A 15,142-nucleotide genomic window follows, 5' to 3' on the forward strand; every position below is an offset into this window, starting at 1 on the left:
GACTTCTACTTTTGTTTGGCTTCCAACTTCTATATAATCTGAGTTTTATGGGACTATTATATAGGTAGATTTGAGACGTTTTCACAGAGAGTATTAAGGGGATTATGTTTTAGATTGTGTTTTACGCAAGAAGCGAAGGAGATAAGGAAGAAGACCGATTTAGCACACCGCAACGAAGAGGAAGCATATTTTTTTGTGATTCTTGTTTCGTTGTAACGTTGGATGCTAGTTTTCTTGCTTTGACTTATTTACTCTTGTGACGTACTCTGTTTTAATATAATTAGTTTAGTTATTATTTTCTTGTGTTTGTTTGTCATGATTTCATATGAACCCATGATGGCGATAAGTTCTATTATGGGCTAATCGTGATCATGGGGTTGCAACGAATTTATTATGGAATTCTTTAGTTAATTGTTTAATACTTTAGTGTGTGATGATTGCATGATATCTAGTATTGGTTGTGCGTATTCGTCTTATGTGCGTCGCGAACATATAAGATAGGGTGTTAATCTCTTGTGAAGCGACGATGGATCTTGAGATTTAGAACTTGCCATGCTAGCATAGGTTCATGTACGTTGTGCATGATTAGTGGGTAACTCTAACAGTTTTATTTGCCCTATGTAATCAAAAGGAATAACTTGAGCTTAAATCGTTGTGTTGTCAATTTCTGTAGACATATAGGAACTCAACATAATTGATGACTATTCAACTTCTATCTTAATTGTGGATGCTTGGTAGAATGGTATTAGTACAATGAAAGTTGGCTTTTATCAGTTTCGTGTTATTCGATTAATATCATCACTGTCACATGCTAAAGGTAATAACAATGACTATAGAAGGAAGTAATAATGAAGTTGTGATCTCATGAGTGTTTTATTATTGATAAATTGAAGTGTTAGTTAAGTGGTTAATTAAGTAGTTAATTATAGTTAATATTTAATCAACAATTTTAAGTGTTATTATCTTAACATTGAGAAGTAATCATACATTGGTGAGTGAGTTTAATTAGACAATAATTTAGTCTGAGTCTCTGAGGGAACGAACTAGAAAGTATTCTATATTACTTGTGAACGCGTATACTTGCGTGAATATTAGCGCGTGTTTTCGCCCTAACAATAAGATGTCTTGTAATTCTGCATAAGTGAAATGGAGCCAAGTGTCAAATAGCTACCCGACGGATGATCAACAAAGCTACCCGACGGATAACTAACATGTACCCGACGGATGATCAATTCAAACATCTGTTGACAGTGACAACACAGTCACATGCGTTGGGTGTTTGCAAAAGGAATGTGGCAGCCTGTTTAGCAGGAAATCGAGAATAAAGAAGCATTACCATTTCCATGCAAGTTATGAAAATTTTCAAAGGTGCTAGAATAGAGTAATGAAGCAGTATGGAATTAGACTTGATAGGTTTTGTTTTATTATCCTGTCTTATTACTATGTAAACTTGGTGATATATAAACCAAGTGTAGCTAGTAGAAAAAATAACTAAGCAAACACATTTAGAAGAGAAATAGAAAAAGTTGTACTTGTCAAGAATTTCTCTGTAGTTTGTTTGTTTAACTTGTAAAGCAGCTATGAGCCAATTTGAGCTTCACAGAGTTCTCAAATCGATATATATTCAATGACTATTCTACATTCTGTATAATATATATTGATGATGTTCTAGTTTTTTCAGAAACTATTCAATAACATTTCAAACACCTTAAAACTTTCTGCCAAGTATCTAGAAAAAATGGTTTAGTCATATCCAAATCCAAAATTTCCCTATTTCAAACTCGTGTAAGATTTCTTGGTCACTACATATCAAAAGGAACAGTTACACCAATTGAAAGAACCCTAACTTTTGCAACAAAATTTCCCGATAAAATCACAGATAAAACCCAACTCCAAAGATTTTTAGGAAGTCTCAACTATGTCCTAGACTTCTATCCAAACATCAATAGGATAGCCAAGCCCTTACATGACCGCCTTAAAACTAACCCTGTCCCTTGGTCATCTGAACATACCGAAATTGTTCGACAAATCAAAGCTCAGGTTCTAGAAATCCCTTGTCTACACCTTGCTGATCCAAATGCTTCTAAAGTAGTTGAAACAGATGCTTCTGAGTTAGGATACGGCGGTATACTAAAACAAGTAGTCAATGGTAAAGAACAAATAGTCCAGTTTACATCTGCACATTGGAATGATTGTCAAAGAAATTATTCTACTATAAAAAATGAAATACTTTCAATTGTTTTATGTATTACAAAATTTCAAAGTGATTTATTAAATCAAAAATTTCTCCTTAGAGTCGATTGTAAATCGGCAAAAGAAGTTTTACAAAAAGATGTCCAAAATATTGCATAAAAACAAATTTCAGCCAGATGGCAAGCATTATTAAGCATCTTTGATTTTGATATTGAACACATTAAGGGAGATATGAACTGTGTCCCTGATTTCCTGACCCGTGAGTTTCTACAAAACAGATAAGTATCATGCCTCGAAAGAGCAGAGGTGGGGGAAAAACCCCAGCCTTTCCCGGACACCTCCCGGCCACTCAACAAAGCAAAGCGAGTACTTCTTCAGGAAAACCGATCACATCCTGGATCGATAAGGTAATTGCAGATGAAGAAGACAATAACTTATTTCTAGCCCTTCAAACCATCAAAGCCCATGGCCTTAACATCCAAAATCCCTCAACAATCTCCCAAAGCTCTTCAGAAAAATCAACTAAAGTTACCCAACAAAACACTTCTTCCAGCCAACCTACAAATACTCCTTTTCAAACTACACAAACAGTTAGTTTTCAAAACCCAACCCTCTTAGTTCCTCAGAGATCCATGTCAAAACTAGATATAGTTACCCCAAAAATGCAAAATCAGGAGGTAGTAGTCAACAATTCAAACTTTTTAAAATCTAATTCTGATTACTATACCAAAAGAAACCACCAAAAAATAGTGTCAGTCGAAAGAGGATTTAACAATGCTGATGCCTCCTTAGCAATTTCAAATGTTTTCCCTAAAGGATGGTTGTTCAAACCCTGGGATCTATCAAAAAATAATGACTATTATCAAGCCATTCTCTTGTCTACTGAATCAGTCACGTTCAAACATTTTTACAATGCCCAGGATAGAGAACACTCAACGCCTTCATACACAACATGTCAAATACAAAAGGTCATCCACCCAAGTCAATGGGGCCAAGAACTCCACAGTCCAAAATTTTTTCCTTCGAACTTCAAAAGACAACTAAACCACTGCTCCTCATATTCTTACTGGGATTACCAGCAAGCATGGCATAATTCATTTTTTATCCAAAATCAGAATAATAGTCATTCCTGGTTATTTTATTTCAATACCAAAATTCAAGTCCAGGAACTCCCTATTTGGTTCCTTCAATGGTGGGATCTCTTCGGAGCAATTGAAGACATTCTTACTCCAAATGCATCCGAATGTCTAAAACTGTTCAAAACACACTTCAAACCCACAGAATACGAAAGACGTTTTCCTCCTCTCTTAATGTTATGTTCAAAATTCTTCCTTCCATGGGTCTGTTCTTGGGAGTTTAAAATTCATTTCAACCAAATACAGTCATGTATTGTTCGGTCCTTTAAAGTCAAATGGTGGAGCAATTTCAAAGAAGACCAAAAGATTTCCGAAGAGATCATTCAAAAATGGTTATCAAGTCAAAATTTTATTACCAACAAAGAAGTTACCACTTTCTTTGCCCAAAAGTCAAATGCCCAGGCATTATTAGCCCAAGCAAAAACCAGAAGCCAATACAAAGAATCCTTACTTCAACTCGCAAATTCAATTTATGATTCCGATGACGACAGCAGTCCGGTTCATTTAGGAAATGACAACGAAGATGACTGTCACAGGATATTTTCCCCTGTAGTTTCCACTGATTAAAAAAAAAGGTCCAAAATACCCCCAAAAATTTCATCCAAATTTTCATCATTTCATATTGTTTAGTTTTCCTTTATTTAATTATTGTAATCAGTTTGTATAGATACTTTTTTACTCCAAATTATCAGTTTGTACATCATTTAAATTTTTATTATATCAGCATTTCTCCCGAGTTCACAAAAGAAGACAAAGAAGACACTTCCCACTGAGACTAACTCAGCATTATTCAAAAGAAGACAAAGAAGACACAAAAAAAGATTCCCACTGAGACCAACTCAGCAATATTCTCCAAATAAAGCAACTTTCGGTGGAAGAGGAATCATACTCAAAATCATGTGAAGAAAGCAGCCTCCCACTCAGGAAAGCAGCCCCTCCACTAAGAAAAAAAGGACCTCCCACTCAAGTCATGTTGTCCACTCAGGAAAGCAGAACTCCACTACAAGAAAAACAATGATGTTGTTTCAAGAAACTAGACTCCTCATCCTTCTATAAATAGGAAGAAGAAGAGAGTAATATACACACTTGAAATTAGAGAGCAGATAATATACACATCTTGTACCAGTGATAGCAGTTCATATTTCCGAAGTTTATTCTCAAGTTTTCTCATATTGTAACACAAAGACTGGCCGATTGCTTTCAGATATATATAATCAAAAGCGTTTCCAAGTAATTTCAAAACCTATTCTTGTTCATATTATATTTTAATATTCATGTTTTAATATTTTGTGTTAATATGCATACCATGTCTTAGTCTTACTATATTACTCTCCCTACTGTTTCTATTAATATTTGTTGGTCCTATTACGTCCTCTTTGGTATCAGAGCCATAAGGGAGTTGTATTATTGTTGTCTACTGTATCTCTGTTCTCAATTCTTAAACTTTTGTAGTTAAGCCTTTGCCGAGTCGTTTTGCCTAGTTTATCGGTTATAAGTCCATAGGAGGCAGTAAACCCGTTTTTTCTAGGATTGTAAGCAAAAGCTTAGCCTACGTCTTTTTTGATCTTAGAACATGTATTCTGTATTCTGCAGAACTACATCTCTTTCAAACTCTTCACTAGTACGTTAGATTCAAGAAATATTACACATAGTGCCGAAACCAACGTCGAAAACCTCCAAAAAGCAATAGAGCGTTGGGACATCCCAAAAATCCCCAAAAGCCAAGTTTATGATACAAAATGGTATAGTTCAAGTTCTTCCATCAAAACCGAAGAAAGGGACATACACCTATCAAAATCATTCGAAACAATTCACCTTCTCACCAAAAGTTCCCTAGAAAAACTAGCAAAATCATACAATTACATCCATATAGGTTTAGTCCAAGTCGGAATTAAGCCCTTAACCAAAGAAGGATTAGACACCTCAATACTAGCCATTTTAAGAGATGCTAGATTCCTTGAGTTCAATGACTCTCTGTTAAGTTCCATAGAATCAAGTCTATGCAACAGACCCATCTCTTTTAGTTGTTATCCAAATTTATCCATTTCTCTTAAAGACAGGAATGTTATCCATAGCATGACACTCCAAGTTAAAACTCACAACTATAAAATGTTAGAAGGATCAATTCCAGTGGCTTTAATCTTTCGAATTCATTACAAAGCAATAATGTCAATTGGAGATGATGGACATAAAAATGCTTTCGTCAAAGGAGAAACCATACTTCTCCAAACTGACCTTTCAAGGTCTAACACAGTTATTCCTCGATCCATAAAATGGCAGGACATTTCCCTTCCCACTGAATGGATTTTAGAAGGAGTAGCTCGCCCTAGATTACCGGAAAGATTAGAACCAAACACACAAATACACCAAGTTCACCAAGATGATAATGGAAGAGTCACTCTTGCATTTGATCGATCATCCCGAACCTCTTTTATTAGTTCTCGATATTCTGATGCTTCCTCAAGAACCTTAGAAAAGATTTCTCAAATCCCTTCTATCATTAACACTACCTCAAAACCAAGATACTCTACATCAGATATACCTAATACCTCTATGAGTGGTGTAGATTATTCTTCCAATATACCTCACCCATTCTATAAACAAAGTCAATTACCACCAAACACGGTTTCCCCTTCCTCACCAACATCCCCAACCTTCTCTGCTATAACTGAGAATATGGGAATGCCAAGTGAACTAAATGTAATTGAAATAGAGTTCCAAATCAATAAAACTTTTCTCCGTGAAGAGTTCTACTCTCCCCAAAACACTGAAAAAAGAAATTGGTTTTTTACCAACTTCAAAGAACAAAAGACACAAATTCAAGAAATTTATTATGAATTTCTTAACCAAAACAAAATCCAAATGATATTCTTTGATTGGTTGGAAATTTACTCCTCTGACCAAAACTTATTTTTTCCATTCACAAATTACCTAAACCCCATCACTCGAAGCATGAGCCAAAAACAAAAACGAAGGGAAACAACCAGCGGAACTATAGAATCACACCACCCACCTTTTAGAAATGTCACACTAACAGTTCATAGTGAAAAAATCGAGGCACACCCCATCAAAAGACCAGATGATGACATACTAAAAAATACTAGGAATACAATCCTTGCTGTTAATTACACAAACATCCACCTAAATAGCATAGGAAGTCAACTAAACCGGATAGAAGACCGGATTCAAAAAACAATAGATTTACCCAAAAGTATTAATAATCAAGAACCCATATTTAAGCCATACCAAGTTTCTAGACAAAGCCAACAACAAATTCAAACAAATAGACCAGAATTCGTTAAAGCCATCAAAGACCATCTTAGCAGACTTGAGGCTTCCTCTTCCACAACCCAAATAGCTGCTGATAGTGTTTCATCTAAACAACTAAATATCATACATCATGACTCAGATGAAGATGCTTTCATACCCCAGGTTCATGACCTCCGACAAATGATTCCAAAATTCACAGCCCCAGACATTGGAGTTGAAAATAGACCTGAAATTTTAATCCAGTCTAAATTCAATGCATCATCTGTTTATGAATGGAATATAGATGGAATGTCTGAATATAATATTCTAAATCATTTACAACAAATGACCATGGCAGCCAATGCTTATACAACCCAAATAGAAACCCCAGACAAAACTATAGCCGAATTACTCATAGCAGGGTTCTCTGGCCAATTAAAAGGTTGGTGGGACTATCACCTTACCCCTGAAAATTATCTTGAAATCCTAAATTCCATTAGGGAAGATGAAGAGGGAAAACCCATTTTAGATACAAGGAAACCCTATCCAAGGAGCAGTCGCACAACTCATTCTAGTCATAACACGCCACTTCATTGGTGACCCTTCTCACCTGAGAGATAAAAATGCTGAGCTTTTACATAATCTCAAATGTAAAAAACTTAGTGATTTCCAAAGATATAAAACTACTTTCCTCACCAGAGTCATGCTCAGAGAAGACTCGAACCATGCAAATTGGAAAGAAAAATTCTTAGTCGGACTTCCAACCTTACTCGGTGAAAGAGACTGAAATTGAGAGAGGGACACCAAGGCTAGTTATCAATTATAAGCCAAACACAACGAGAAGGCCTAAAGATTTGTCAAGATTTAAAACTCCAAAGACATCTCAAATGAGAAATGAAAAGAACAAAGCAGGAATTAGGGACTTTCTGTCAACAATTTGACTATAATCCCAACAAAAGCTATTCAAAACTAAAATGTGATGGTGAATGCAAGCCATATCAAAGACCTTATCAGAAATGGTATATATATATATATATATATATATATATATATATATATATATATATATGTGGTGGATATATTCAAATCCACCAGAAAATTTTAAAGACCTGTGTTTTTATTACTTTGTGTTTGATTTACTTAATTTATTATTCTGCACTCTGCAAATCAAAACACTTATACATATATTGAGTTAGAACATTTTCATAAATCTCAAAAAGAAGTCAGAATTACATTCAACCCCCCTTCTGTAATTCTTGTTGTATTGTTAAGGAATAACAATGTTACATCAATGAAATATATGTAATTCTTGTGTTGTTAAATTAACTTTCTTCCAATTTTGTATCAGACAACTGATAAATATTGTCAACGTGTTTTGAAATTTTGAATTCTACGATTACTGTTATTGAGTATGAATATTCATTATTTGACAATATCATGTAAATTAAGTTCAATTATACTCCCTCAGTCCCTTCCAATTGTTTACATTTCTGAGAAAGTGTCCGACATGCATTTTAAGGTGCATAAAAAGTATAGTTATGTAACTTATTTTTACAATTTTTTTTCTGAATAAAAGTTGAATGTTTTAATTTTTAGTCAGAAAAACAAAATTATAAAAAAAATTAAAGAACTATACTTTATATGCACCTTAAAATGCGTGTCGGACACTCTCTAAAAAATGTAAACAATTGAAAGGGACGGAGGGAGTATTATTTACCTTCATTTTTTTTTTGTTCGGTGTGCATAACGAGCGTACTCTATATATGAATACATTTTTATTCTTTTTAATATATGCATAATAATCAATAATGAAGTAGTAATATATATAACATTATTAATAATTAATAAGTTAGATGTAATTAATATATAGTTTGAAATTTGATATTTAGTTATATGTATTTATGAGGGGTAATTGAATAATTTTAATTAAATAAATTTTCTCAACTAATCCTTATTTGTTTTATTACATATATAATAATAGATTGTATATGCCACACAATAAATACTATAAGTTTGAATTATATGCATCAATATTAATGATTCAAGAACAAAAAAAAATTGTCGCATAATTTCTTAGCGGATGACTATTGAGTTTTCAACAAAACTCTCATTGAAACTTGAGAAAGATCAGACTGTTTTTTGAACTCCACTACTAGTATAATTTATTCTGCACTACTGACACTCAATTATGTGTTAAAATTAAGCTGTCTTTCGAAACTTAAATAATATCCCAACAATTAACATTAGATTTACAAATAATTATCAGAACATTAATTGAAAAAAAAAACAAAGATCTACTAGTATGGTTGAAACTTGAAATCAGCATAAAACATTTTGAACAGAAGATTGACGCCTGAATAAGGTACACGTATCAGGTGACTTGTTGACACAAAAATGACACGTGTGGAGTTTGAGTTTCATTGGAAATATGACAGCAGGGGCATCATGGTAAAGAACAAATGAAATTGTTACAAGCAGAAAGAAGAGTCCTATATAAGGGTAGCAGTGGCTTTTCAGTCATCAAATAGGTGCCTACCAAGATATTACTGAAGAAGACTTCACAACACTATCCTGTCCCTCTCTTGTAGTGACAAAATAAGTAGTGTGTATGTGCAAGTGTTGAAGGATAGAGTATTACTACAAGGAGAGATCGAGATAAGGATGAAGATACAGTGTAGCGTGTGTGAGGTAGCGGAGGCGGCTGTGCTTTGCTGTGCAGAAGAGGCGGCGTTGTGTTATGGTTGTGATGATAACGTCCATGCAGCTAACAAGCTTGCGAGTAAACACCAGAGAGTCTCTCTCTCTAACTCCTCTTCTCCTATGCCCAAGTGCGATATTTGTCAGGTTTGCCTTCATTTCTTTAACTACCTTCTCGGTCCCTCAAGCATTTTATATAAAATATAGTTCTGTAATTTATTTTTATAATTTTATTTTTCTCAATAAAAATTAAAATATTCATTATATTAAAAAAAATGTGAAAATAAATTACATAATTATATTTTTTATGCATTTTAAAATGTATGGTGGACATTTTATCATAAATGTAAATAAAGGGACAGAGGGAGTATTTCTCTTTAAAATAATAGCCTTGAAGTAATAGTTTGGGACTGGAAAAAATATATAATTTTAAAGAGTTTATTATTTTATCCAAAATTTACTCTAGAAAAAATATAGTATGCTGTCTCCGAATATACTAGACTGTCTCCGTTATGTATGTTGGTTGGGAGAGTAAAAAAATATTATTTTATCGATTATTAATTAATCAAACCGTAACTTGCATATCCCCTTTTGGTTTGTGATTTTATATTTTAATCATGTTTTAATAGGATTGGAATTTATTTTTCTATGTACAGGAAACAGTAGGATATTTCTTTTGTCTGGAAGATCGGGCTTTGCTATGCAGGAAATGTGATGTCTCTATACATTCAATAAATGCCCACGTTTCGGGTCATCAGAGGTTTTTGCTTACCGGAGTCAAGGTGGGACTTGAACCTACTGAACGTAGTGGTCTGGCTTCTTCGGAGAAATCGCAGTCCCAGGATAAAGTTACTGAAACAGAATCAGGGCTGTTGTCTATGAGCAATGACCGTGTGGCTTTGGATGGTCAACCCAGCAATGAACATATCCAAGTTGATGAAGTTGGTAAATTTGAAGCAACGCACCCTTTCGGTGGAGGATCTGATGGCGGAAGCTTTCAACAATGGCAGTTAGATGATATATTTGGAATAACCGATCTCAATCACAACTACAACTATATTGACAATGAATCATCCAAGGTACAATTCGTGCCGTACTTATCTTGTATACATTTATAGTGCTTTTGGCATGAGTTTTAAAGAAGTTGCCAATCTTTAACATTTACAAGTCTGAGAAGGTCTACTAACTTCTTTCTCGGTGTGCTTAACAGGCTGATAGTGGCAAGCTTGGAGAATCAGACTGCTCGGCAATATTACTGGCAGCTGAGTTTGAGGTAGACGGTGACGGGTGCTTAGGTGATGTACCTGAAACAGCATGGGATGTGCCAGAGATACCATCGCCTCCAACAGCTTCAGGACCTAACTGGTCATATAACTACCAACATCAGATGGAAGTTACACCTGCATTTGTTCCTGATGTATGTCACTCAACCACGCAAGATCAGTATCACGACCAGCAGACGGCATCCAGTTTAAAGCGCAGAAGGCACTAGTAAGTCCTGGGGGGAATTCCTGTTTTGAGTCCTCTAGAAGTTTTACCCGTTAGGGACTGTTATCTGATGCTTATGTGTTTCGTAGGGAAGTTGTATCGCAGGAATAGCCTTTTATAGTAGCCTCTCTTGTTAGCATGACAAATGTACGGAAACCGTATGGCTCAATGTTTTGGCAACCACATCGACAGGCGTCGGTCATTGAGCCATCAACCTACAACCTTTGCTACAATGTGTGACTTAGGTAATCTATGTAGTAATCGGCTGTGACAGCAGTCACAACTGGTTCCGTGAAATATAATAACAACTACATCTAGCAGTTGCTTCAAAGAAGTTTACTTGAATGTTTGTTATCAGCTTTGAAGTTTCAATGCTTGTGGTGCTCGAACATCTTTTAGAGGGTCAAGAAAATGTTACAAACGTGTTTTCAAATAACATTCAAGCATCCCACCAGCAATAAAATCGGGACAAGCTGAAAAAGAAACATCCATGATCATGTAGCAGTGACAGAATTTCTATTTTTTGTACTAAAAGGACGATTGTAAGTTGTACATTCAAAATGAAACTTACACATTTCGAAGCTGAAAACACAATTACATAGAAATATGTGATGTGCAACCATATTCAATATAATTTGACAAAAGAATGACCGATCAGTTATATAACCTCGAAGTAGTTTGGGTGGTTCACGCTGTTGGTATGACTGCAAATGTTCCTCCAGGAAAACTGCAGAATGGACTGCAAGAAAATACAATTAAACATGATCCAGGTGAGCCGTTTGAAATTCAAATCATGGCAGCCAAATTTAAATTTAACATGTCATACAAGCGATATCAGCAAGTCCTGCCGGGTCCTATAGATACCATTGCTGCTATTCAAATAGATGTACTAGTTTTGCAGTAGAAGAAGTTGCTTAATGAGGATTGCTAGAATGCTTCCAATGGATATATTAATGACATTAACAACGTCATTGTTGAGCTGCAATTTAAAGAGGCAATGGACCGATTAGAGAGAAATTGACAATGAAGATACTGAAGTGCAGGAAAGATTTAAGAATCACAAATGAAACCTACCCATCCAAATCCTTCTTTGTCCTGGAGGGCAGCACCTATCAAGCTTTCGCCAAAATTAGCAACCTGGGCAGCTAGTACGCATATGACAGCTTCAAGTGTACTAACCTGCTTTCTCAATTTTTGACAGATTAAAAACAATTTGGAGTCAGAACTTGGAGCAGTTGAGGAAACCTTTTCCTTGGGAAAAATAATATTAGGGCCAGAAAGGCATATACCAATTCATTATTATTTTTCTTTAAATAAGATAATCTCATAAGAATATAAAAAATATTTGAAGTCAACAAGCTTGGCATCAGCAAAAATGAGCCTTCTTCTTGAGACCTTAAACTAGTTAGGTATGTTCTTCAGACCTATGCTCTACTTACTGTATCCAAAAAAAAAATTGTCTGCATCTCCGGATCTTAAAGCATATCATAACTCATAAGATCCAGCCAAACTCCAATGACAAAGTTGTTTTAAGATACATCTATGTGGGTGTTTATGACCTTTTGATTATAATATAGTAAGGGTCCAGCCTATAAATAAAGAAAGCAAGAATGCAAGAAAAGTATCGAAGGAAAAGATTGATTGAAACTTTTACTAGATTTGCCATACCTGGCCTAATAAACTACCACAGGAGGCAAGAAGAATTGCAGCTAGAACTCCAGCAAAGGTTCCCTCAAGACTAACAGCTCCTTCTGTTCCCCTTGGAACCACCTTAAATGTTGTCACTAGGTACCTAAATCAGGAAAAACAATAATATGTATTATTTTTTCAAACACAGAAGATCTGATTATAAATCCCTCCCTCCCTCTGCATATTCTTAGTAGCAAGGACTAAAATCATCTTGCAAACTTACTAAAAACAAATTTTCAGTTGAAACTAGAGCTATATTTTCCACCTCAAGTGATAGTGACCAATGCTTTAGGATGGGGATCATGATCCAAATTATAATGGACTTGCAAAATAAAACGGCATATTTTTGTGTATATAAAATATAACAGGTAGACAGCGCTTTTTAAATTATTTGTATAAAAGCTCTACCTTTCCTTATGGTGAGAAACTCCAAGCTAGGAATTAAGTCTACTATAGTCCCTTAAAAATGGTGACTTAAATTTCAGGCGTGAGGGATAAGAGAACATGCAAATTGCAAGATTGAAGCTGAAAATATTTCACTTACGTTGTTCTCCCATATGCCTTCCCTATCTCACTTGAGACAGTATCACTCAACTTGGTACAGAAACTGGCAACGAAACCGAGTTCCCAGAGCCCAGAGAATGCAGTCCCACCAACTCCGTAAATAGAAAGCAATGCACAAACACAACCAGCTGCACTGGAACCTATCACACTTCCTGGTCCTCTCCTTCCCTTTCTCTTCTCAGCAACACCTTGAGCCTCCTTCTCAGCCATTTTCACTTTAGTTGCTGCAGTGCCCTAACTTTAACAGTAGGGATGACCAGGTAACTGTTAAAAACAGTAGGCAGAAGACTATTTAGCCTAATTCTTTCTTATTACGTCTTTTCATTGACTTCAACATTTCCTTTTCAAATTCTATACAGTTACATCATTTCCTGAACTTGTCATTCACCTTACATAAGTAAAAATAAAGAACGGCAAATGAATTCGACATTACGATGTTAGAACAATAACAAAATCCAAAGAAATCAATCTTCTTTAACAATGCAATACGATCAGAAACTAACAAGATGGCGCGAAAACTCAGCTCTCCTAAAGGTAAAACTATAAGCTTGCATCTCAATTATCAGCCATCGTTTATATCAAACAAGTATTCAAATTCAACAACATTGACAATGCCACTAACAAAATTCGAGACTTACAAGAACAAAATAAGCAGCAACAAGAAGATACCCAGGGGGGCCGAAAGCGCGCCACGTAAGAGAACCAAGCAAGAAAGCAGCAGCAATGCCAGAGAGAGACAAGCCAGAAACAAGAACAGGAGAGCCCACAAGAAATATAACTGTATTGCTAAAAATAGCAGATTGCCAGGTGGGTGGTGAAGCCTGGACTAATCCTATTGCTTGCTGAACAAAACCCATGTCAATGTTGCTACTTGCTTCAGCTCTAACTGAACCAATCCCCAATTTAAGAACCCTAGTTCTTGAATTTGAGGTAATAAAGGGTAAAAATTGGAGCTTTGGGGGTTTTGAATGGGGGAAATTGAGAGATGGGGCTGTTGTGAGACTCATCATAGTTGACATTTGAGTTGCCATTTCTCCGAATCTTTGGAGAAGTGGTTATTTTTGTAGTCTAGTTTATAATCATCAAGATTAATAATCTCGTTTCTTGGTGCAAGTACAAAAAATAATAAAATCAAGATCATGTATGTACGTCTACGTTTGTGTGATGTTCATATAACACCGTTAAATGAAATAGGGCCCCCGAGTAGTTTGGACATGTTGATTTTATTTTTTTTTAAGTTACAACCCAAAAACGCAGTGCTGGCACCGGATTAAAAAAATAGTAAAACTGGACCCGGTTAAAATGATAATCAATAAAGTAACAATCTGGTTAAAATAATATTTTTTCTCCGATTTCAACATAATGAACATGATATATATTTTTTTTTTTTTTTTTTTTTTGCTAAATGAACATGATATATATATATATTTTTTTTTTTTTTTTTTTGCTAAATAACATGATATATATTTACTATTGATAAAGTAATAAACTCGTTAAAATAATATTATTTATTAGTCTCAACTATATTCCTTTACAGAGGTTTGACTGTAGAAAGAAAGAATGATCATTGCCATGACTTTGTAAAAAAAATGAACTCAATTAAACTTTTAACCCATTAACAAAAGTGCGAGGTACGTTTTTTATTTTTTTTATTTTTTTTTAAAGTCAAAACGGGGTGATGTACTTGTATGTAATTCTATGCATACGAATAATAATATTGTAAGAAGTTCATTAATTTAAAAAATGGTTTTTATGTGATGTGATTATGAACACACGATAAACATAAATATTTTCGACAGTGGGAATCGAACTCGTGACCTACTTTGATACCACTTGTTAGGATCAAGCGCTTATCACAACGCCAAAAACTGTTACTTATGGAGAATATGTAACTATAACTTTTATAGTATAGCACTCAGTGCCACGTTTCAATATAAAAAAATGCGGGACACCTCAATATTATAAATTTTAGTATTTAGAATGTATACAATGTACTAACAGACAAACCCATCAAAAAAAAATTAAATCAAGATCATATACGTCTACTTCGTATGTTGTTCATATAACACCGTTAAATGGATTAAGGGCCTCCGAGTAGTTTAAGAAAAAATCAGCTAGATTGTGTA

At 34.8% G+C, this 15,142-nt stretch overlaps 2 protein-coding genes across 2 annotated transcripts; one reads left to right on the top strand and one right to left on the bottom strand.

Moving 5' to 3' along the window:
* Positions 1–9,032: 9,032 nt before the first annotated feature.
* On the top strand, positions 9,033–11,083 carry LOC141685287 (B-box zinc finger protein 22-like). Its single transcript, XM_074490399.1, has 3 exons — positions 9,033–9,422; positions 9,932–10,354; positions 10,486–11,083. Exons 1-3 carry the CDS (start codon positions 9,240–9,242, stop codon positions 10,765–10,767), a joined length of 888 nt encoding a protein of 295 aa, XP_074346500.1. The 5' UTR covers positions 9,033–9,239; the 3' UTR covers positions 10,768–11,083.
* Positions 11,084–11,268: 185 nt separating this feature from the next.
* On the bottom strand, positions 11,269–14,171 carry LOC141685286 (protein VTE6, chloroplastic-like). The gene is made up of 6 exons (XM_074490398.1): positions 13,655–14,171; positions 12,997–13,250; positions 12,432–12,555; positions 11,838–11,942; positions 11,590–11,742; positions 11,269–11,502 (listed from the first exon to the last, which is right to left on the bottom strand). Exons 1-5 carry the CDS (start codon positions 14,045–14,047, stop codon positions 11,653–11,655), a joined length of 966 nt encoding a protein of 321 aa, XP_074346499.1. The 5' UTR covers positions 14,048–14,171; the 3' UTR covers positions 11,269–11,502; positions 11,590–11,652.
* Positions 14,172–15,142: the final 971 nt, after the last annotated feature.

The sequence above is a fragment of the Apium graveolens genome, chromosome 9, assembly GCF_009905375.1.
Source record: "Apium graveolens cultivar Ventura chromosome 9, ASM990537v1, whole genome shotgun sequence".
In the NCBI taxonomy this organism is placed as follows: Eukaryota; Viridiplantae; Streptophyta; class Magnoliopsida; order Apiales; family Apiaceae; genus Apium; species Apium graveolens.

Excerpts from the sequence above, each read along its gene's own strand:
- LOC141685286 (XM_074490398.1), bottom strand. The coding sequence starts at position 14,047 with ATGGCAACTCAAATGTCAACTATGATGAGTCTCACAACAGCCCCATCT. Across the intron at positions 13,251-13,654 it reads TTGCTGCTTATTTTGTTCTT|GGCACTGCAGCAACTAAAGT; the intron begins GTAAGTCTCGAA and ends TGTTAAAGTTAG. Across the intron at positions 11,943-12,431 it reads GTGGTAGTTTATTAGGCCAG|GTTAGTACACTTGAAGCTGT; the intron begins GTATGGCAAATC and ends TTGAGAAAGCAG.
- LOC141685287 (XM_074490399.1), top strand. The coding sequence starts at position 9,240 with ATGAAGATACAGTGTAGCGTGTGTGAGGTAGCGGAGGCGGCTGTGCTT. Across the intron at positions 9,423-9,931 it reads CCAAGTGCGATATTTGTCAG|GAAACAGTAGGATATTTCTT; the intron begins GTTTGCCTTCAT and ends TTCTATGTACAG. Across the intron at positions 10,355-10,485 it reads TTGACAATGAATCATCCAAG|GCTGATAGTGGCAAGCTTGG; the intron begins GTACAATTCGTG and ends TGTGCTTAACAG.